At 34.6% G+C, this 23545-nt stretch overlaps 1 protein-coding gene across 1 annotated transcript; it reads right to left on the bottom strand.

Annotated features, from left to right (window-relative positions):
- Positions 1–461: 461 nt before the first annotated feature.
- Positions 462–23084, bottom strand: prlra (prolactin receptor a). The gene is made up of 9 exons (XM_059526015.1): positions 22907–23084; positions 12335–12428; positions 10100–10232; positions 8321–8490; positions 7279–7445; positions 6405–6546; positions 5280–5376; positions 4530–4599; positions 462–3965 (listed from the first exon to the last, which is right to left on the bottom strand). Exons 2-9 carry the CDS (start codon positions 12396–12398, stop codon positions 2994–2996), a joined length of 1815 nt encoding a protein of 604 aa, XP_059381998.1. The 5' UTR covers positions 12399–12428; positions 22907–23084; the 3' UTR covers positions 462–2993.
- Between the last annotated feature and the right edge of the window lie 461 nt (positions 23085–23545).

The following is a 23545-nucleotide window of genomic DNA, read 5'->3' as shown; positions in this document are numbered from 1 at the left end:
TTTTAAAACTGAATTACCATTGTATTTTTATATTTGAACTTTACACACACACACACACACACACACACACACACACGCACGCACGCACGCACGCACACACACACACACACGCGCGCGCGTGTGGGTGTATGTGTGTGTGTGTAAAATATAAAAATCCAACAAGATGAATTAGATTTGATAAACTATGATCACTTAAAATGGTCAAGTAATCAATTACAAATCTCTGAAGATACAGTATAAACAAATGAGCAAATTAATAATAATAGGCCTAATGATAATAATTCAAGAACATAATAGCTGAATTCGAATAAATGTTGTGGTCTTTGTATTACAGTATTTTCTAGTACACAGTACTTGCTGTTAACAGTTCTATTGTGTATTCATTGCCTGATTGTTTTTGGTAAAAATTTTACAGGCAAAATAAACAAACATTCTCAGAATAACCACCCCAACACATCTGAAACAATCTGAGCATATGTTTTAATGGTTTTGCTATGCAATTTCACAAATAAAAGCAGAACAAAGTAGAACACACAGTAGATGTATTTCTTACATTGGTTAACAACACAAATTTAATTTCAGCACCTCCAGTGACTTGACAGTAAAGACAAAAGACAGTAAAGAAAATAGCAACATAATTCTATAAATAATAATAATAGTACTCTAAGTGTAAAACACATTTTTGTGATTTGAACAATTCTTTTAGTCAGATGGTTTTGGGTTTGGCTGAATGAAGTTAAAATGTGATTTCAGTTAGAAAGATGTAATCCCTACATGAAAAAATCTTCATATCCATTTTCTTTACTGTAAGATATCTAACTCTCAGATGAAAAGACTTAAATATTATTTCACACTGTAGCCCCAAGGCTTCTGCATTGTACTGTATACTGTAACAATCACACATTTTGTAGATTTGACATTGCCTGAGTTAGAAATCTATAAAAAAATTGTGCTTTTTTCATGCAGATTTATTATGAAACTGAGAATATATGACTGTTTGAGCAACAAAGAAAACGTTACGCCACTCACAAATCAACAAAGTTAGATGAGGTGATTTTTGTACCGCTTAGGCAAAACTAACAGAACTATTTATCAGTATATAAATTACTTGTAGGTATATAAATGCATTTCTACATTATATTTAACAACTGAATAATTATTGTATATTTAAATGTATGCGTAATGCAACTTTAGACATAAATATATATTTAGTAAATGACCTTTTCCAAAAAAATACATAAATAAAAATACACCTCAGTCGGCTTTCAGAGATTTATGCATAAAATAAGGCAACATGTGGAGGTTGACTCCAAGGGCTAAAATCTTCTGTGTCTCCATGTAACTGTTTTAATTGTTTGTATATGCACAAGATAATAACTGTTTAGTCGGATTAAATATATGCCAATCTCTATTATTAAAAAAAATATTTATATTATATCAAACGTAAAAATTTGCAGAGCTGAATTAATGGCTACCTATGATTTAAGGATATACAGACTTAGAAAAATAGATTCTCACAAGGTTAACATTCACAGAAACACACAAATTCTTACAGTGAACAACTCACTGTAACACAGTTGGAAAAATAATTGAATGCTGGCAGTTTGCAATTTTTCATTTTACACCGGTTTTGCTTTTGTGTTTGAAATCAGTGCCAATAACATTTCTGATACATACATTCGGCAGGAGTGTTTAAGTAAGTTTTCCTCCACCTAAAAGAGTTATAAATATACCAAAGGCAAATTCTTTCAAATTATAAGAGTTTACAATCAGTTCAAATCCCTTTTCATTTATTTACTTTGCATTAATAAGCAAAGACATTTAGAATTGTATGGCTGAGATTATGTTGTGTTTCCAGCAGGATTACAGAAGGTAGAAAATGACTCTGACCGCAAATAATGCTCTTGTGTTAATATAATATGCAGCATACTGCCATTATAGTTAAAATTCATTCAAGCAAAAGTTTTGAATTGGGTGAATGCTTTAACAATACTTAAGATCAGTTCATAAAACAAAGTCCATGTACATTATAGCAACAGAACACATCATGTTGTTTAGGAGTGAACAGCGGCATAAAAAAATAGTGTCTTAAAAACACTGCCATGATGAAAATACATACAACATAATGCATAGTGGATCGCTGAGGGCAACTATGCTAAGTGCTACGTTTTCAAATCTCATGAATCTCACAACATGACAAGTCATTCAAAGTTAACAAGAAATGGCATTCCCAGCCAATTTTACTTTCAAAATACCATAAATTTCTGAGTAAACCAGCATAAAGGTATTGGAGAATTTCAGTGGCGGTTGCTGGATCTTGAAAAGTAGAATTTTCAGTGAAATCACAATATCTAAATGGTGCTATTGACTAACATACATACAGAATACAGAACATACAGAATTTAAGTGAATTTTGCAGTAAATGGGATCTCATGTTAACGTTAAAGACTTGATTTAAGGGTAAAGATAACTGTGTTTGGTGTTTTTAAGTCACCTCATCAAAGTACACAATCAGTCAAAGAAAGAAAATCGAAGACTTATCACGCACTTAAAAAAAGGTTCCAAAAAAAGGGAGGGGGGCGGTGTTCACAGCGACGCCCAAAGAACATTTTAGTCCATAGTTCTTAAAACTGCTTTTTTTTCTTAGTGTGAAGAACATTTTAATAGTCTAAAGAACCTTGTCCCTCTTGTGTAATGGGAAGGTTCCATGGATGTTAAAGGGTTCTTCATGGAACCTTCAAAGCCAATGAGTCCAGACTCTTTACAGTGCTTGCATAAAAGTTCAGACCTCATCTCTGAAACTAGACCCTCTTGCTAATACAATATAATTAAAACCAACTATTTTTATAAATATAAATCTACTTCATTAAATCATTGTAGCAAGATCTGAGAGGGGAAAAAGCACTTATCTCTGGGCTTGGCATGAGCTCTTAAAATGTAGTGGTTTTATGTTCAGCTTATTGTTTTTGCTGCATTGCAATGGACCATATGTACTAGTAGGATGGCATTAGGACTGTTGTGTCCACATAACCATTTCCCATCACCCTCATGCCTTCCTGTGGCATCCCACTGTGCGATTGGTAGATGACAGGTTTGCAGGGGTGAGGTGGTTGCTGGGTTGTGCATTGACCAGCCTGGCTGTAATCGTCCGCACACTGATGGGACGTATCCCTCTGCAGAAGCAGAATATTGTTTGATGTTACTTCTTTGACCTTGCTGTAGTCCTCCCCAGCATAATCGGACCCCTCAGGTTCACGGTTTTGGTCTGAAAGTGGCCTAAGCAGTAGCATATTCTCCAGGTTGACCCTTTGCACCTCCACATATTCCAGAGAACGTGACGGAGATACGCCAGGAGCAGGAGTGTCGAGGCCGTCCAGGTTAAAGTGGGTGTAGCTTTGGGAATGTCTGCAGGCTGGTTTACCGAAGCGGCCCTCCTGTTGTTGGATGTCCTGATGGTGTAGGTTTTGGTAGTTGGTTGGCATTGCATGTGGTGATGAATGGTTGAGGATCTCTGGGACGCTGTGGTAGACCGGTTTCACAGCTTCCACTTGGTAATGGTGGTGAGGCTGCGGAGACGAAAACACAACAGGCCAGGTCTTCACACGTCCATCAGAGAACTCTGGAGAACCAGGTTCAAGACCCTGGCATTCACTGCTTTCAGTTGAAGCCCAGCTTGTTTCTCCATGCTGGCTGTACTGATGTTGATCGCGTCTGCTCCCTTCCCGTCTCACCATGCACTTCTCCAAAAGCAGAGTGCGACTGTCGCAGCTTCCACGACCCGAGTCGCAGTCTGACGGGCTTTTGGACTTCATGCAGTCCTCTGATAGATCTTTACTGTCCAAAACCAATTCTTGCTCCTCATTGTCATACACTTCTAGGTACTCCACCAGTAAGTCATCGTAATCAATGGTTGGGGGGAAACCTTGGATCACCAGAGAATTGAAAACTTCCTCTGACTTTCCGCTCTGTAAAACAGCAAGAAAAGCAAGTGAGATAACTTCCTCAAAAATGCAATTAAATGTGGCATGAAGGAAGATATCAAGACCTTTATAAAACTGAAAACTGTCATCATTTACTAACACTCAAGTTGTTCGAAACCTCTATGAGGTTCTTTATTCTGTTGAACACCAAAGAAGATATTTTGATGAATGTTGGAATGTTTGGAGGATACTATTCTTTCAATACTATGGAAGTCAATGGCTACCAGCAACTGTGTGGTTAACAACATTCTTCAAAATATCTTCTTTTGTGTTCAACAGAAGAAAGAAACCCATACAGGTTTGGCACAACTTGAGGGCAAGTAAATGATGATGGAATTTTCATTTTTGGGTGAACTATTGGGTGTCCAGTTTATTACTGTGAAGCTGCTTTGATGCAATCTGTATTAAATAAATACTGTATAAATAAAAGGTTGCATAACATAATACTTAATAGCATTCCAAAATATGCAAAATATCAGCTGTTTGAAGGGAAAACAAACACACAAAAGCTAAGATTCAATATACCATGCTGATAGATTTTTTTATTACCTTGAGCAATTGTTTGTCGAATCCTTTGATTTTTGGTCCAGGAACAGGAGGCAGCAAACAAAGCTTCACACTGAATACAAATATAAAAATCAGAATAAATTTGAAAAAGTTGATTTGGAACTGTTTTTTCAAAGGTTAAATAAACCGTTTAATACTTTAAGTATACAAAATGTGCTTAATTTGAATTTAGATCTTTTTTAATGATATTTTCTTGAGGTGTTTGGGAGTTTAATTCTATGTCACTGCACAGTTAAGATTAATGTCTTTCAATATGTTATCCTGCTTGATCATAATATAAGCACTATGGATACTGAAAAGGGACTTATCTAGAATACGGAACAAAAGCTTCCACGTTTCCCGACAGGATTAAAAGATTAATTTTGGATCCTGTTCGTCCTTGTACTGTTGAAAATGCCTCACGTTATTTGACAATGTAATTAGTCTATCTTTGTCTATTTAAATCTGTGCTGAGAGAAGCTGGCCTAAAAACTACATTTGAGAGTAAAGTGTGGTACTGCAAGATCTGGATCAATCCTCTAATGGCAGTTTAATCCTGCATAACGAGTATTCGTCAGCAAAATCAAAGGGGCAAATATAGCTTATATATAAATGGTCTTATCATTTGCCAATGATGGTTATAAGATGGTAAGATGATGTAGAATAAAATGCAAAACCTTACATTTAAAATAAAAAGTAAAATACAATCAATAAAAAATGTTTTTAGGAAACATTTCAGGCTCAAAGACGCACCTGTTTCGTTTCACATTTAGAGTCCAGGTGAGGATGAGGACGATGAAGACAGAGAATATCGTGATCATGATCCACAGGGAACGCTCTCTGGGTATATCTACATATCGCAAACACAAAATCAGGAAATGGTGATTAATAGAGTACATCTCTACTGCAATTTGTTTTTCCACTTATGACAAATCATAACAATAATAAAAAAAACAGGATAAACAGTAGGTAAAATTGGGTCACTGCATTTAAAAATAACACACTCTCAAAATAAACAAGTTGGGACATAGTGTTTTTTTTTTTTTTTAAATGCTTTGAGCTGGAAAAATCTCTGACTCATTTTGCTCTATTTCATTTTTGCCACTGTTAAGTGAAACTCCCATCGGGCCTGGCTTTCCACGGAAGCTCCCGGGCAACTGAGGCCCAGCCAGAGCTGCGGCTCAAAAACGTGCACTGCTGAGGTTGTGCTAGCTGAGCTAGCTGAAGATGAGTTCATAACTCCCTGGAGAAAACTGAAGGCCTGTTAGTATTCCCTCTAGAATTGTCTGAGCTGCTAGATACATATGTGTAGAGCAGATTTGTTCTCAGGCTCAGCAGAAGACCATGGAGACACAGATTGTGGTCCTGAAACGGCTCTCTGCTAGATGATAATTAAATAGGCCTCATGCATGCCTCAACCTGCTGGACTAGAAATGTTTTGCTTGTCCTACATGTGTCTAAACTGAGCACATATTTTCAGACATGACCATTTTTTGGATCACTCCTGGTGCACGTTTTATACGTTTTTGGGTTGTCATTTTCAATGTCTTACATCTTTTATATTTAAAAGTTCAAAAGTCTGACAACTGAAAATTTGGGATAACAGATGTCAATTAAACCAGAAATGAATAATATACTCAAACTGTTATGCTGGTAATATAATAACTAAATTATGTCAACTTATTATAATAAATGGTTTTACTATATTAAATATAAGTAAAAATGCATTTAAATAAATATAAAAACAAATATTATATATTGTATTTTTTCCCCAAATATTATTACAAATATTATTTTAATTTTTAATTTGGTAATTCCCCCGAAAATATTTATAATAACCAAGTTTGCATTAACGACTAAAGAAAAATAAAGACTTACAGTCAGGCATTTTGACGTAGGTGGTTTGGGTCCACTCACTCCAGAACCCATGATCAGGTTTACATCGCACCTGCACCATGAACTCTTTATCAGGGTGAAGACTGAACACATTGTAGTACTTCTGCATGCCAGCATCATATTCCTACATAGAGATAAAGAGAGCATAAGCTACCACTAAAACACTTTTTATACTGTACGTCTCACTGATCAATATGAAGATACAAAACATACGCTTAAATTTGTATGAATTCAGATCCAAGTAGATTTTACTTAAATATTTATCTAGTTAGCATTTAAACTGAAGACAGATACATCATCAGCAATAATCATCAGTTACATATGTTGTCTCGGTTCATGAGCCAATACTACTGCTCTCAGGTTATTCTGTTACTAGGCAATCATTATTGTTCATTACACTAATTCATTGTGTTACTGAAGTGCAGCCTTTAGGGTGAAAAATCTGGTTTGATCTAGTCACTGTTGTTCTGCACATCTAGCCTCCCTCAGGTTTCTGCAGACTAATGGAGACATAAACCCAGACTGGGACAGTCAATGATTAAACTGCTCAGTCTAACTTGCCCTTAGCATTGCATTCATTTAAGATCTTGGATAAAGTCACAAACAAACAACAGCTACTTTGAACTATTTTCTAACTTGTTGGCTCAGCTTTTAACAAGTTGGTTCGGCAATAGTAATCCATAATACCAAGCATGTGAAGTATATTGTGAAGATGTCCAACTGTATTCTAGATGTCTGAACAGGGTAGCAAAAGTCCATCTCAATATTATCTAGACTTCAATCTAGTTAAATTGCTACAGACGTAACTGATAATCAAACATTTTCTAAAGACACAAAGATTAGTTTTTAAACCCACCTCCCATTCTTTATCTTTTTTTTGTTTGACTCGTAGCTGGTACTGTAGTGTGATCCACCCTGAGCGAGTGTCTGCAGTTCGGGGTTTCTCCCAGGACACTCTCACGAACGGACCCTGGTCTTCATCGACCACGACTGCTGTCACGTTCTCTGGAGTGTTTGGTTGAACTGTGGGTGAAAAGGAGAGCTCAGGAAGTCCATTATAAAAATATACAACAGTCAAACCTACCGCTCACTCACTTTTAAAGCCATATAGCTTTGTATGAGGAAAAGACTGAACTATAAGTCACTACTCTCCACTGTAGCAATCAAATCTGATTTGCTTATATTTCAAACATGTTTTGGTCTTGACTGCCCCTATAGTTATTTTTTGGTGAACTATGGATTTAACACTCTGTAAATTCAGCACAAAACTAGTTTTTTCAAGGGTGAGAAACTATAGTTGACACCTAATAAGGTCAAACTAAGTGACCTTTACACGCAAACTTGCTGAAGAAGCAAAAAAGAAAGAACAGAAAAGTGTGCTTCGTATTGCAAATGAATGTTTCGCCCCTTCAGCATAAATAAAAACATCTGTTAAAGATTAGTCTCAGTTATAGATGTACATATGAGTTAATGATAATATGGCGTTGCACTGAACGAACAAAACGTCAGATCAAAGGACCGTGACCTTTCAAACTGTGCGGGATAAAACTAAAATTGCTACTAAAAGTAAACAATGACGATTTTAATTTTTAAACTGCCTTATGGCGTAATGCAGTAGAGAGCCTGTGACCGACGAAATTTCAAGACCCAAAGAACCAAATTATGTCCTTTTGCAACAGTGATCCCATAAAGAAGCAGTAACATTCCTTTTACTGATGGATCCACTGCAGTAAAATCTGTAACTGTAGTCTATTATGTGCTAACTCACAAGATTATAAACAAATGACACATTATGCAGGAACATAAGGTGAGAGGAGTGGAAAAAGAGAAATAAATAGAAGGGATGATAGAATACAAATTATATGTGCAAATTAATTGTTGGAAACTCATTAGCATACCTATATAGGCCACATCCACCTCCACAGGGTCTGAGATGTTCTTTCCCAGGGCATTGGTGGCCACCACAGTGATGTTGTAGTTGACCCAAAGCGATGTGTCGTTTTTGTTGAAGAAACACGAGTTGTCGCCCGCCGTTCTGTAATCTGGGCACTCATAGATCGTTTCCGAGCTGCATATGAGATAAATAATTTATGATATAATTATGTCTGCACTGAGAGCTCCTGTCGTCAAGTCAAATTCCTTGAGTGTAAACATACTTGGTAATAAAGCTCTTCTGATCAGAGTTGCCAGGTTTTCACAACAAAACCCACCCAATTTCTATTCAAAACTAGCCTAATCAAGTTTAGAGTAAAATTAACATTTTAGGGGCTAAAAATCACGTCATTGGGTTCACTTAAACCCACTGACATGAACAGTCGTGGCCTAGTGGTTAGAGAGTTTGAGTCCTAACCCTAGGGTTGTGGGTTTGAATCTCAGCCCGGCAATACCACAACTGAGCGTGGAACCTTGAGCAAGGCAATGAACCCCCAACTGCTCCCCGGGTGCTGCAGCATGAATGGCTGTCCACTGCTCTGGGTGTGTGCAGAGCATGAATTCTGAGTATGGGTCACCATACTTGGCTGAATGTCACTTCACTTTAGTGTTAAAGAAGCCTAATTCCATGGGAAAACCGTGGACTTGGCAACACTGCTTCTGATACATGGCAACATCAATACTAATCATGCTGATATCATAAAAATATTAAATACTCTCACTCAGTGCATTTATTATGTTTGGGCCAAAAAGAAACTGAGTTTAGTTGCGTTTAGTCCATGTCTAGTAGCTTTGATGCTAATCTGTAAAAAAATATTTAGCAGCACAACTTTTTTTTTTGCGCATTAAATCATGTGCATGTTAAACTGCTGCAAATTCAGCTTTGCTTCACAGGAATATATGCATTTTAAAATATACTGAAATAGAAAAGAGTTTTGTAATAATATTTAATATTATTACTGTTTTTACTGTATTTTAATGACATAAATGCAGATTTGGTGAGTATAAGAGACTTATACTTATAAAAAAAACCTTCTGAACAGTAGTATATATGCTAGTGTACTATTTAAAATTCACAAAATATACTTTTTTGTTGCTTTTTTATATGCAATTAAAATATAATATTTTTTTCTTTTTGTATGGCCCCAAAATGCTGATGTTTCATTATTAAAGTGAAAATGAAGGTTCAGCCAGTGTTTGTCAATGCAGGTAAGAAAATTTGCTCTTTAAAAACCCCCACCAATATCACTATTTATTCACTGCAGCCTTGAAATATCCCAACTCAGCACATCCAACTCAGTTGGACCAACTGTATTACAATTAATTCTATGAACTCCCCTCGGTGCAGTATTACACGGTATTAGATATGATGTTTGTGTACAGTACTTGCTGAATCTCAGTCCGTAATGTTGGCAAAACACTTCATAGCAGTAACGAGGATGCGCTCTGATGAAAATCTGAGGAGTTATTGGACAGGGTGTGTGGGCATGTGTGTGTATTGGCTGGAGGTAAGTCATGTATGCGTTTCTGATTATTTCACATACTTGCTCAGAAACAGAGGGAAATAAACACATGGCAGAAAAAAAACCTTTAAATGCTTATTACTGGAGGAAAGGCCAAGACACAGCAAGACTTTTGAAACCTCATTAGGAGCCAAAGAAAAGAGTAAGGACTAGCATTAAAATACTACTCTTAAGACAATAAAGAACGGCTCTAGAAAGGGAACAAGTAGAAGAGAGACTGACTTTTCTAGACGGTAGTAGAGGGCGTAGGTTGTGGGAAGACCTCCATCATAACCAGGTTCCCACCAGCATGTGAAGGTCTCCTTCTCTGGAGAGCGACAGCTTGTGAGTCTGGGTTTGCCTGGCGCACTGACACCTATGGACGTATATTGTGCCCATTTAGACTACATTATTGAATTCAACATCATGTTACATTAACATCTTGTAAAATATGTATTTTTCTGAAACATACAAAGTTCATATGTAAAGTTTCACATTGAATTTATTGAGAAAACATAGGATTTATGAAAATTTGTTTGCTTTGTATTTTAAGTACCATGTAAATACTATGTAAATAATATGGCAATCATTCGGTAGCACTTTATTTTACAGTCCTGTTCCTCGTGTACATACTATGTACTTATTATAGTAATTACAATAACTATGTAATAACTGGTTACTAACCCTGAACCTACCCCTAAACCTAACTCTACCCCATGCAGTTAACTTGTATTACCAGAACTTTCTTAGATAAATACGCTGTAAGTACACTATAAGTACATGTACACGTACTGTAAAATAAAGTGCAACCAATCATTCAGTTCCATAATATATATCAATGCATCACAACGTGAGAATCGGATCCAAAGTTTTACTTAGTTTTAAATAGTGAGGTTGATAGTAACTTAAAGTAACACTCCACTATTTTTGAAAATAGGCTCATTTTCCAACTCTTCTAGAGTTAAAAGGTGAGTTTTACTGTTTTCGAATCCATTCAGTCGATTTCCAGGTCTGACGGTAGAACTTTTAGCTTAGCTTTGCATAGATCATTGAACCTGATTAGACGGTTAGCATCTCGCTTACAAATTACCAAAGAGTTTCTATATTTTTCCTATTTAAAACATGACTCTTCTGTAGTTACATTGTGTACTAAGACTGACGGAAAATGAAAGTTGTGATTTTCTAGCCAGATATGGCTAGGAACTATACTCTCATTCCGGTGTAATAATCAAGGAACTTTGCTCCCGTACCAATGATGCAGAAGGTGCAATGATATTATGAAAATGAAAATAGTCCCCAGCAACTCTGCTATTGCTGCAACTACACAAACTAGCTGGGGACTATTTTCAGGCGGTGTGTAATATCACTGCGCCTGCTGCACCCATGGTACGGCAGCAAAGTTCCTTGATTATATGTAATTTTATTAATAAGATTCGGGAGGAGCGCGTCAGATACTTAGCCTAACCAACACAGGTGGACCATAATCAAGTAATCAATCCCATAGTATAAATATCGCTGACTTACCTCTATCCATTGACGGTTTATCAGCATCCCTCCTCCACCCCATCTCCTCACTTCAAGTTCACTTTATAAATAGACGGGGAAGGGGGGGTACTCTAGGTTCGGGCCATTCCCGAGCTCGGAGCCCTTCCCCGGACAGCACGCCAAATACGCATTCCATACCTCAGCTAATTATATGTAAGCGTGAACTATTGAATATGCCGGAATGATGCAAACGGTCTAATCAGATTTAATGATCTATGCTAAGCTAAGCTAAAAATGCTACCACCCGACCCGGAGATCGGCTGAATGGATTCGAAAACGGTAAAACTCAACTGTTTAACTCTAGGGGAGCCAATTTTCAAAACAAAGTGGAGTGTTCCTTTAAGTGAGTTCTTGCTCTTTTAATCAAGTTTACACCATTTTCATTTGAATATACAGAACTACAAAAACACTGAACTAAACAAAGTCATTTATGTACACAACCATTTAAAAGTTTGGGGGTCAGTTAGATTTTTTAATAAACCAAAGCTGCATTTATTTGATTAAAAATACAATAAAAACAGCAATATTGTGAAATATTATACAAACTTTTAAATAACACATATTTTAAGATATGTTAAAATGTCATTTATTCCTGCAATGTAAAAGCTGAATTGTCAGCATCATTCCTCCAGTCTTCAGTGTCACATGATCCTTCAGAAATCATTCTAGTATGCTGAATTGCTGCTTGATATTTCTGTAAAAACTGTGATACATTCTTTGATTAATAAAAACAGCATTTATATGAAATAAAAACTTTTTAAAATGTCTTCACTGTTATTTTCATCAATTTAATGCTGAATAAAGGTGTTTTTTTTAAACGTTACTGACCCCAAACTTTTGAACAGTGTTGAACAGTAAATGAAGTTTGTCAGGTTGTACTGCTAGCTTCATAAGCAACATACAGTAACAGAACTCCTAACACTTGCTGCTCACCTGCTGCTTGTGATATTAATTTGGCAATAAAGCTCAAAATCAGCACAGCGCCAGAGTTCCTCATCGTCCCTGATGGTTTCTGAAATCCTTAGATCTGTTAGTGAGAGACAAGAGTGAAAAAAAAGTGAGATATTACAGCTGTATGGTTTCCATTGACATAATGAACCCAATAATTCTTTATCAGATGGGGAAATTATTGTAAAATACAAAACATATCTTTCACAAATAAAAATTTCAAGCAAATTAAAAATGAACGACTACATATTAAAACTGAAGAGAGTAGAAACAGTAACTGTAACTGATTCACATATTCATGAACTTTTTGTGTTCAGTATCAACATAAGATACTGTATATAGTATGAAGAACCACAACAATGAAACAAACACCAAACTCACTAAAAAAACTTTCGTTGTCACTTGAAAATAACAGCTCCTTAAACCAGAGCAGTCAAATAAGCCACTTTTGATATTTCATGAATTTTACAAATATGATCCAAAAATTGCAGTTCTAGCTCAAAACAAATCAAATGTTTTCTGAATAAGCATTCGTTGGAAAAAAAAAAAAAAATTAAGGTCAGATTTTATCATTTCTGTTTGTGTTGAAATATGCTTCATTATCTGTACATCAAACTGAAGACATAACATTTTATACTTGTACTCATGACAGGAGGCGCTTTCGCAATAATCAAATGTGTCACTCACTGGACATGCAGTAAACAATGCCTATCCATCACATCTGCACCTTTCAACACTTTCTCAATCATAGGTTCCTTTGGTACGTCTTATCAAAGGACAATATGAATCATGATCTGTTTGATTTTAGAGAACAGAGCAATTCTGATCAGCCCAACTCCTTTAGTTACTTTGAACTTGAAAGGTACCATCTCTAATTTATGAGGTTTTGCAACCGACTGCTTACCAGTTAAAAATATAGCGGACATCAAACTGCCACCTTCTACTTTTTTCCTGCCCAAAGCATCGTGTAAAAGAGCACTCCTAGTGTTGGAATTTTTCCACTAGTTTTATGGGTAATATCTGAATGTTTACAACTTTGAGGCAAAGGTTTTACACTGTGCTTTTTAACATCTCCTTTCAGACGAAATACTGTTATTGGCATACGTGAAAGTTCCAGAATGAATTGCTCAAGTCATAAAACAGGCAGACAGATCCATGCTTCCAAAGAAAAGTTTAAAGGTCTATGGAAACAATTGAACTATCATCATGACAGACACACACAGCTAAACGAATTTCCAGTTTTTAAGCTTTTAAATAGGAAACAAAATATAATTTACTGATACTGGCAAAATATGACAGAGAATTTTCTGGAAACTAAATAGCCATGAATGCTGCAGCCATTTGTTTTTATTAGCATTTAGCCTTGAGAATGAATTCCACCTGCGCCAACAAGCATGTGAGCACAAGCTAATCAATGAATTAAATTTTTATTTTGTCATGCAGACTGTTTTCTCACTTAAAGTATCAGTTTCTGTCACTTTATGATATTAAGTGCTACCAGTGTGTGCATAATATGCAAATACATTTGGCATCTGACTCCTCTGCAGAATCAGCTTAATCTCCAGCATTAATCTGATGACAAAAATAAGCACTAAGCACATGGAAAGCATGATATTAGGACCACAGATTGACATAGACATAAACATGACGGATAGAAAATGAGAGGAATAGAGAGAGAGAGAGCAAAGAACTTTTATTTTCTCTTGTGAACAGGGTGGAATCACAGATTAAAAAAAAGGAAAAAAATCTTCTCCAGCTGGCATATACTCCACATCTGATTACGTAAGAGATTATATCATCATAACAGAAAGACCAAGTCAAACTGTGTTGGGCTTCATTCTCCAGTGCGATGCAAAGTGGAATAGTGCATGACGCTGACCTGACACAAGCTGGCAGCCCTATGGAGCTTTTCTGTTTGTATTTCTCAAAAGAAAGACACACTGAAAAGTTTCCAAACATTTCAACACTATTCTTTCTATCTACTCACCCTTTAATATTCACGCCCTGCTTTCCTAGAAATTAAACATCTCTCAGAGGCATGTCACCACCCCACTACGTCTCTCCCAGCCCTGTTACTCTAGTTTCAGCTTGTTCCTTTCACATTTAGGATTCTCTTTTGTCATCTGTCAGTCATCCAAAACCATCAATGAAAGCCAAAGCATCCAAAGTATCTGTTGAATCTAGGGTTGGTTTTTAACTTGACTAAGCCATGATTTTATGGTGTGAAGGAAAAAGGAAACTAAACTCTTCTCTTAACCTTCCTGATCCCTATAGTTAGATGAGGCGAATGGGATCTGTCTCATATCTTTTCATGTTGCCCAACTCAGGTCAGCATTAAATACCATTCAGTACCAAGGACAGCAGCAGGACAGCTGCCCAAATCCTCAAGACTATCAAGACTAAAATACCACCAAGACCACCCAGAAATTGTTTATTTTTTTAAACAAAAATACTTTCTTTTAAAAAAAATAAGAATTACTTTTTTAATAATTATAATAATAATAATTAAGAGGGCTACTCTGAATACACTCACTTTCAATTCACTTTACAGTATAAGCAATACAAAAAATAAATAAATAAATCAATCAAATGTCAAGCCAGCGGACATGGCACACTTTAAAATGGCAGTGTTATTTTGATATCATGTTATGGTTTATATTATTTTGAATGTTTTTATTTTAATATTTTCTGTTTTTATTTTCATTTTAACTTTTAGTAATTTTGTTGCAAATCTTTGTCAATTTTATTAGTTTTGAATTTTTTCTTTTTTTAAATATGTCTGATGACTGGTGATTTTTTTTTTCAATTTTTTTTTCAGCCTCAGTTTTCGTTTTTTTGGTACATTGAAATAAACTAAATGAAAATGAGAAATGTTGCCTTGGCAGCTAGCTGAAATAATAATGTATTTTTTTTATATTATGGGTTATTATATTATATGATGATGATGGTGAATGTTTTTCATATTTTTATATTTATATTAATTATAGTTAAAAAAATTGTAAAAAAATATTTTTTGCTTCAATTTTAGTTAACTATAACAACCCTGTAAACCCTCTATAAGAAAAACACATAGTAAACAGAAAGAAAAGGAAACAAAAACATACTAACTGTCCCTTAACTGTCATCTAATTAGTTTTGTTTATTAACCTTAATTGGCAATCAATCAGTAAAGCTATAGAGGTGTGCGGATTGCTGACCCTGTAATCGTCAAGGCAGAATCCTGGACCAAGTTTAATACAGTAATGAGACAGCACAACACAAACAGGCATATCTGACTGCAATGTGTATATCATTGTTGCTCTTCAAGTTATTTCTCCCAAGAAATGAAGTAGCGATAATGGCCTGAAGCAATGGCAACAAAACAGAAGTAATCTTGCATTGATTTATTGACTAGAATAATGCACTTAATGCTTGTTCATTGGCAAACAAATGCTGCACTCTGGACTGTTGTGGAAAAGTCACTGACAATCAGTGAACCCAACTGGCTTGTAACTTTGTCATGTAAAATGAAAATTCAGACATGGTGGTGCCTGCGGTGAGGGTAAACACAATATTAATATCATCTCCTTCTAGCAGGACAGCAGCCATTTGTTTATCGTTTGTGCTCCTGATGGCATTATCCACTCTTGATTTTAAGAATGTTCCTTTTGATCTGATAATTGGCATTAGAAGACTTCCCTGCTACTGTTTACAGCTATCTTACATAACTTCCAACGGGGTGGGTAAGCTGCTAAGCCGGGTGAACGGTTGCAAGCAGGGGCTTGTCGACAAGTCGGCACGTATCTAAAGATTATCTAGCAATTCACTCTCTCTCTCACCCACCCTCCACTCTTCTTTGCCATTTCTGTCCCCTATAATTCCATATAGACCTCTGAGAGCCCTTGCTGGCATTAGGAGTTAATGTTGTCAGGTTAAAGCTAAGAAAAGATCTAGGAGGATTACCTGACCTAATGTTGCTCCATCATTATACTAATAGGAGGTTTTACATTTGCACTGTGAATTGCGAGAATTAAACTACGCTAATGGGTGTTAACAATATGTGACCCTGGACCACATAACCAGTCATGAAATTTAGATGTATACAACATGATCTTTACCTAATATACTAACAATTTTTGGCATAAAATAAAAATCGATAATTTTGACCAGACTAGAGATTTTTGTGTGTCATAGTCATAGTATTGTCACAGAGCAGTGAGGTTATATGGGTTGTTTCAGCACATATCAACATTTTCCAATTAGTAATTTTATATTTACCATTTAACCTATCACTCAACACAGCTGTTAAGTCATAAGATGACATGGTGCTAGTAGTCATGGCAACAAAATGGCAACATTTTTCACTTCTACCCTGAACCTCTCTGGACCAGGGGAGGTTGTGAATCATCATTTGTCAGCAGTGCATTAGAGCCCTTATTATGAGAAGAGAACATAACTGTATGCTTGCTTCAGGAAATGCACAGTCATATGCAATTAAACCTATAATGTTTCAATTTGTATGGTTATTAAAAGTATTTGAGTCAAAAAATATCTATATTAGGGGTGTGACGAGACACTTATACCAGGAGACGAGACACAAGACCAATAATAAAATATATAGGGAAAAATAGTATTTTATTCCACTGAAAAAAACTAAATGCAAAACTATTTTGGTGCATTTTGAAATCAACTTGTACTAGAAATTAAACATCTATTTTAAAAAAAAGTTATGCAATAATAAACAACATGAAACAATGCAAAATATTTTGCCACAAACTCAACTGATAGGCAAGTAATTGCACAAAAATTATAAATAGTATAAATACAAATAAATAATAAACAACACAAATATCCCTTTAAAGTGGAAGTGAAGAGGTTAGTCAAGTTTATTATTCAGTAAACTGATTTCCACATGATTTCCATATAAATATATACTGTATATATATATATATATATATATATATATATATATATATATATATATACAGTACAGACCAAAAGTTTGGAAACATTACTATTTTTAATGTTTTTGAAAGAAGTATGTATGTATGTACGTATGTATGTATGTATAAAAAATAAACACAATTAATTTATCAATTTAAAATAATTAAGCAGTGGTTCTCAAACTGGGGGGTGCAGCAAGGCTGAGGGATAGTTAGGGCCCTATGAAATCCATTTTATTTTTTCCAAAATTATTTTTTTCTCTTATTTATTCTCTTATTTTATCTCCTTTTTAATAGTTCAATTAAATTGTTTTAATTAATAAGCATGTCTAATGAATTAAAATCATTAAAACATATACATTGTAACATCAATTTATTAAAAGTTTAACAAAGATTATGTTTAGGGCCCTATGAACATGTTTAGGGCCCTATGAAATGTTTTATTTTTTTCTCTATATATTATTTATATATATTTTTTATTGTTACCAAATTCTGTGTTTAAGCATGTCTAATTATTTGAATGTATACACAACTTAATTTATTAATTATTTTTTTATATTTAAATATTATTATTTTTTTCCTTCAGACATTCTGTGTTGTGTATTTACATTTTTCTTGGTTGTCAAATGAAGGCATAAAACATTAATTTCATTTATCATTTATCTTTTAATTATTGAAAATTAAGAAAACTTTATTTTTGGCAAACAACAGGGATATACTATTAAAATTAAAACATGGAAGAAATATTGTGTGATTAATCCTTAAAAAATAATGTTTGTTTCATTTTAGCAGTAGTAGTAGTAGGCTGTGTATATGCAACTTTTTAGAGTTTATATCTCACTCTTTTTCAGAATTGTAAGAATAGGTTTTTTTTATTCCATGACTGAAACAATCTTCCACAGGTTTGGTTCTAAATTGTAAAAATTGGTTTTCAAAAGTTGTTAATACAGATCATTGGAGCACATACTATTTCAGTGTTTTTACTTCAAAATGTCATATTTAATTCATTATGTTACATTATGTTACTTGCCAATTTTTTGTAACTAATTATGAAATTTACAAGCAATTTCTCAGTGAAAACTGCATCTACATACACCCTTTTTTTCAGTGTACATAGGGCATGTTGTCACATGCCAAATGTCTGTCAAAGAAAGACAATTAAATATTTCCTAGAAAAGGTACCATCTGTTTAGATATTATCCAGAATTTAGTGGAAAACAAATAGCAGGAATCAACTGTCAAAGATGTTGTTAAATAGAAACTTTCACGGTCGATAAACACTTTTTTTTTTTTTGACAGTTCAGACATTTGTGAGTCTTCAGCGTGTTGTTGTTTCAAATACTGTTTTCCAGCCCCCGCAGCAAAACTCTGCAGCAGTTGCACAATACAATCTATAACCATCCAGCACAAGCCAGATCCAGCCCACCTCATCAGAGGTGTAGATTTGCACTAGTAAGTGACAGACCTGAAAGGTGATCGGCCATGAGCCAAATCCAGATTAACGTTAGGGATTAGGATCATTACATCTTTGACGGGTGGACCTGTGTCTTTGGGGACATATCTAGTCTATGTGGGCGGCGATAACTGCGTTAGACTAATCAACACAAATCTCTAAAGTAGTCTGCCGTCATTCAGGTATAATCAGATCACAATGAAGATGTAAACTCATGATGAATTACTTGATTTACTCATTGGTTTACAAGATTGCAGCAATAAAATAACAGACTTGTCTTTACTGAATTGCCTTTTTCTTAAAGGGATAGTTATGGAAGCTTGTTTCCAATTTACTTTCTTCACATCACTTTTTCCTCAGAACTGTGAGATATAAACTCAGAATTCTTAATTTTATTCTCAGAATTCTGAGTTTACATCTCGTAATTCGGAGGAAAAAGTGAGATATAAATAGGTAATTGTGACTTTCATAATCGCAATCTCATTATTCGGACTTTTTTTTCTTGCAGTTGGGAGTTTATATATCACTTTTATTTTTATTTTATTTTTAAATAAATATATATGAATGAATGAACGAATGGGCAAATTTAAATATAAATACATGAATGAATGAATGAATGAATGAATGAATGAATGAATGGATGAATGAATGAATGAATGAATGGATGAATGAATGGATAAACAAACAAACAAATGAAAACTGTCATAATTTACTAACTTTAATGCTGTTCCAAATGTTTATTTCTTCTGCAGATCACAAAATATGAAATTAATACAATGTCAATACACTTAATGTAAATGGTGTCCAAAAAAAAATAAAAATTGCAAATCAGGCTGAATCAGGCAAATTAGTCATTTCTGAAAATACTTTCTTTTGTGTTTCAGAAAGAAAAAAAAAGTTGTTATTTGTTATGTATTATTTGGAACAGTTAGTAAATGATGAACGTAAACAATGTATACTGTGCTGTGTCAGCTGCACCACATGGAAATGTTGTTTTCCTTCAGATCAAAGCGCAAACAACGTAGATAATGTTCTTTTTTTGCTTTGCTCTGAAGGAAAACAAAGTATCCGCGTGGTGCAGCTGAAACACAAAAGCATACGTTGTTTACATTCAGTGTTTACGTTCTCTCCAAAATGGAGCTATAGGGTGATGCGGAGGAGACGAATTGTTGAATAAAGTAATTATTTTTGTTTTCTTTGCATATAAAAAGTACTCTCGTAGCTTTGTAATATTACGGTTGAACCACTGATGTCACATGGATTATTTTACCGATGTCCTTGCAACATTTTTGGAGCTTGATCGTGATAATTACATTGCTGTCTATGGAGGGTCAGAGAGCTCTTAGACAAATATCTAAAATGTGTTTCGAAGATGAATGCAGGTCTTGGAATGACATGAGGGTGAGTAATTAATGACAGGATTTTCATTTTTGGGTGAACTATCCCTTTAATGTAAGTGGGCACCATTATGAATCAGTCTTGTTAGGAATTCATCTGAATTTGATATAAAGTCTTGCTTTATATTAACAAGCTGTCTAAGAAATACAAAAAGCAAAGAGAAGAAGTAGCACGTGTACTGAGCAGAACCCAAAATACTCCTTACTATTTGTTAAAGATAAAAATGTGCATTTGTTGTTGGAATAAACAAAACGACTTAAATTAACGGTGAAACCAGTCGGACAAGCTCTCTGACAGCGCTTCTGCTTGTGAACAACTCACGTTTCTGCAAGACCAAGACAGATTCATCCACTGTTGCTTCACCCAGATTTCCACAGTACATTTCAGTACTGCAGTAATCTGCTAATGTTAAATGGTATTTTTAATGAACTTTAAATTACTTCTAATGACATCAGCTCAGCAAATTGCAGTGAATTACCCGAATGCCAAACTGATGCTCCATTATGTCCATTAATCAGTCATCTAATTCAAAAGCTCTGTGGTTATGTTCAGTCATTATTTCTTAGCAAAGAACAGTCCTACATCAATAACACTTGAGAAAAAATTAACACCTGTCTGAATTGTCTCAACTGTGAAGCTCTAAAGAGAACAAAAAACATTCCATAAATTACCATAAAAGTAGTCCATATGCATTCTATATCAAGTCTGCTGGCATCTATACAATGGATTTTTAGGAAGAACCGAATGAAATGTAATTATTCAATGAAAATCTTAACCCCCGAAGCTATCTAAAACTATGGGAACTAGAAAACTGCAAGAAAAGGAACAAGATGTCAATGAATAACAACTGAAATTTCAGTCTTTTTAATGAATTTTTTTTACTGCAACATGAGAACCAACTGAGTAAACACAGCTTTCCAAAAATGATTAATTCTGAAGTGCAAACAGTCTGCGATGACTAAACAACAACATCACTCTGACATAGGATCTGTTGATGCCATGCAATAAAAACATAAAGTTACACAGAAGTGAACAAGTTTGTCAAGTGAACAGTAAATAGGTCAGGGCTGAACAGAAAACTGATATCCCACAAACTCCTCGTCAAAACATTAAGAGCAATATACTGTAAATGAAAAGCTACAAATACTGGTTTATGTATATATATATATATATATATATATATAATGTTAATAACATCAATTACTGCAACTGTTCAGTCAGAAAAGTTGGCCACAATCTACTCTCCACACGTTTGATTCTTGCTGGCGATCCAGACCCTCAATCAATAAAAGTCAGACTATTGCGAAAGCAGGTGTTTTATTAGCCAGATCAATAAACAAGCAGAGTGATATGTAAGTGTGTTGAACACTTTCATTGATACAGTCAGCTAAATGGTTGCTTACGAAGTGGCAGGTCTCAGTTTAATCAGGTTAAGAAGCTCTTGTGTGCTCTTCCGGTGTGTTCCGTACCCAACGCCATGCACAAAACCTGGATTCGAATCATTCTCTCCATATGAACAGCAAATTAATATTCTTTTTTTAAGATTTCTGCTCATACACTTTGTCTGACCTCTGTTGATCTTATCAAGATGAACAATTAAGGTTATTTTTAACTGCATTTCCATTCCAGCTGACAAAAGAATCAAATATGACAATACAAATCAACCCTTAACTCTCAAACAAAACAAGTCTCCTATTATTAAACTGTTGACTTGCACTGACAAACTAGAACACTGAAGACTTCACAGCCATTCTGTCCTCTTATTCCCAGGATTAGACCAATGCAAAGCTCATTACATAACGAACGCCTATATCAGCACTTTCCACTCGCTAATATAATTAGACTGTAAAGCTCTGCTCTGATTCCCGGCCAGTGTGAGGCTACTTGATGATAACATCAAAATCAAAAAGATTTAAGTCACGCTTTAGACCACAGTGCCTGGTAAGTGTATATGAATTATAATAGCAGTGCAAAATGATAACATGCAGCCTATTACTTAATATGTAATTGTGTGCAGCTGCAGTTCATTCATATTGATTCAAAGATTCCATATTTTTAATGCAACAGTAAATATACTGTATATTACCTCTTTAATGTAAAGTGTGACCAACATTTTACACACTGATTTAACTTCTTTTTTTTTTCAAAACCACTATTTTGCACGATTTCAGAAACACCGTTGTGAAACTTATAAAACATTACAAAAAATATATATTTTATATAAATATTTTACTATATATAGACTCAACTTTTAAAAACTCTATAAAGTTTACCAAAACTACCGTATCTATCTATCCATCCTTCATCTATCTATCTATCTATCTATCTATCTATCTATCTATCTATCTATCTATCTATCTATCTATCTATCTATCTATCTATCCATCCTTCATCCATCTATCTATCTATCTATCTATCTATCTATCTATCTATCTATCTATCTATCTATCTATCTATCTATCTATCTATTTTACTTGAATAAATGCAGTTCATTTAGATGTTGCCACACTGCATGTTCGTTCTTAATAACTATAACAACCATAGTAAATATAAAATGCTTAAATTAAGTAGATTTAAATGTGATATTAATGACAAGATGAATATGTAGTTCAGTTAAATCATTCAGCACAACTTTTTGATCATGTACTGTCCTACAAATATACAATTTTAAGCCTACTTATGCAGGCATGCTATAGCCTAATTTTATTCTCATTCGAATTCAATCAAGTGCATTCAATACACGTCGAGATCTCACAGAGCAGAAAGGATCAGTTCTGCGCTTACCTGCTGTTCATGAGGAGATGAAGAGCTCTCTTTAATGATCGCGCTAGCAGGATGGCTACATTGAACTGGCTGATTTCTGCCGTTCTTGCTTATGTAACCAAACAATCGCAAAGATTAGTTGATCTTGAGCAGATGTACGCTCCTCAGTACAACTCTCAGGTAAGTCAAATGCCTTCGGGCGATGGGTCTCTCCCGTCTAACCGGTCTGTCTGACAGTGGGCGCCGCCTTCATTGTCCAGCTCCTCCCACTCTTTGCGCGGTACTGAGCGTTCAGTAAGTCAGTGCTGCTGAAGCTGTGATTCTGAGGTACTTTTTATAATACATAAACGGTTAATCTTGGATAAAAAATTGCGGGGTCTCAAATAAAAATGTATAAATGTGTAAATAAAATAACAACACTTTACCTTTTTAAATGAATATATATATATATATATATATATATATATATATATATATATATATATATATATATATATATATATATATATATATATATATATATTTATTTATGTATATATATATATATATATATATATATATATATATATATATATATATATATATATATATATATATATATATATATATATATATATATATATATATATATATACATGTGTGTGTGTGTGTGTGTGTGTG

Source organism: Carassius carassius, chromosome 36 (genome assembly GCF_963082965.1).
Source record: "Carassius carassius chromosome 36, fCarCar2.1, whole genome shotgun sequence".
NCBI lineage: Eukaryota > Metazoa > Chordata > Actinopteri > Cypriniformes > Cyprinidae > Carassius > Carassius carassius.
Note: the sequence above shows the minus strand (reverse complement) of the source record. Positions and strands in the feature narration are given on the sequence as shown.

Excerpts from the sequence above, each read along its gene's own strand:
- prlra (XM_059526015.1), bottom strand. The coding sequence starts at position 12,398 with ATGAGGAACTCTGGCGCTGTGCTGATTTTGAGCTTTATTGCCAAATTA. Across the intron at positions 7,446-8,320 it reads GGTGGATGTGGCCTATATAG|TTCAACCAAACACTCCAGAG; the intron begins GTATGCTAATGA and ends TTTCACCCACAG. Across the intron at positions 3,966-4,529 it reads TCGACAAACAATTGCTCAAG|AGCGGAAAGTCAGAGGAAGT; the intron begins GTAATAAAAAAA and ends GCTGTTTTACAG.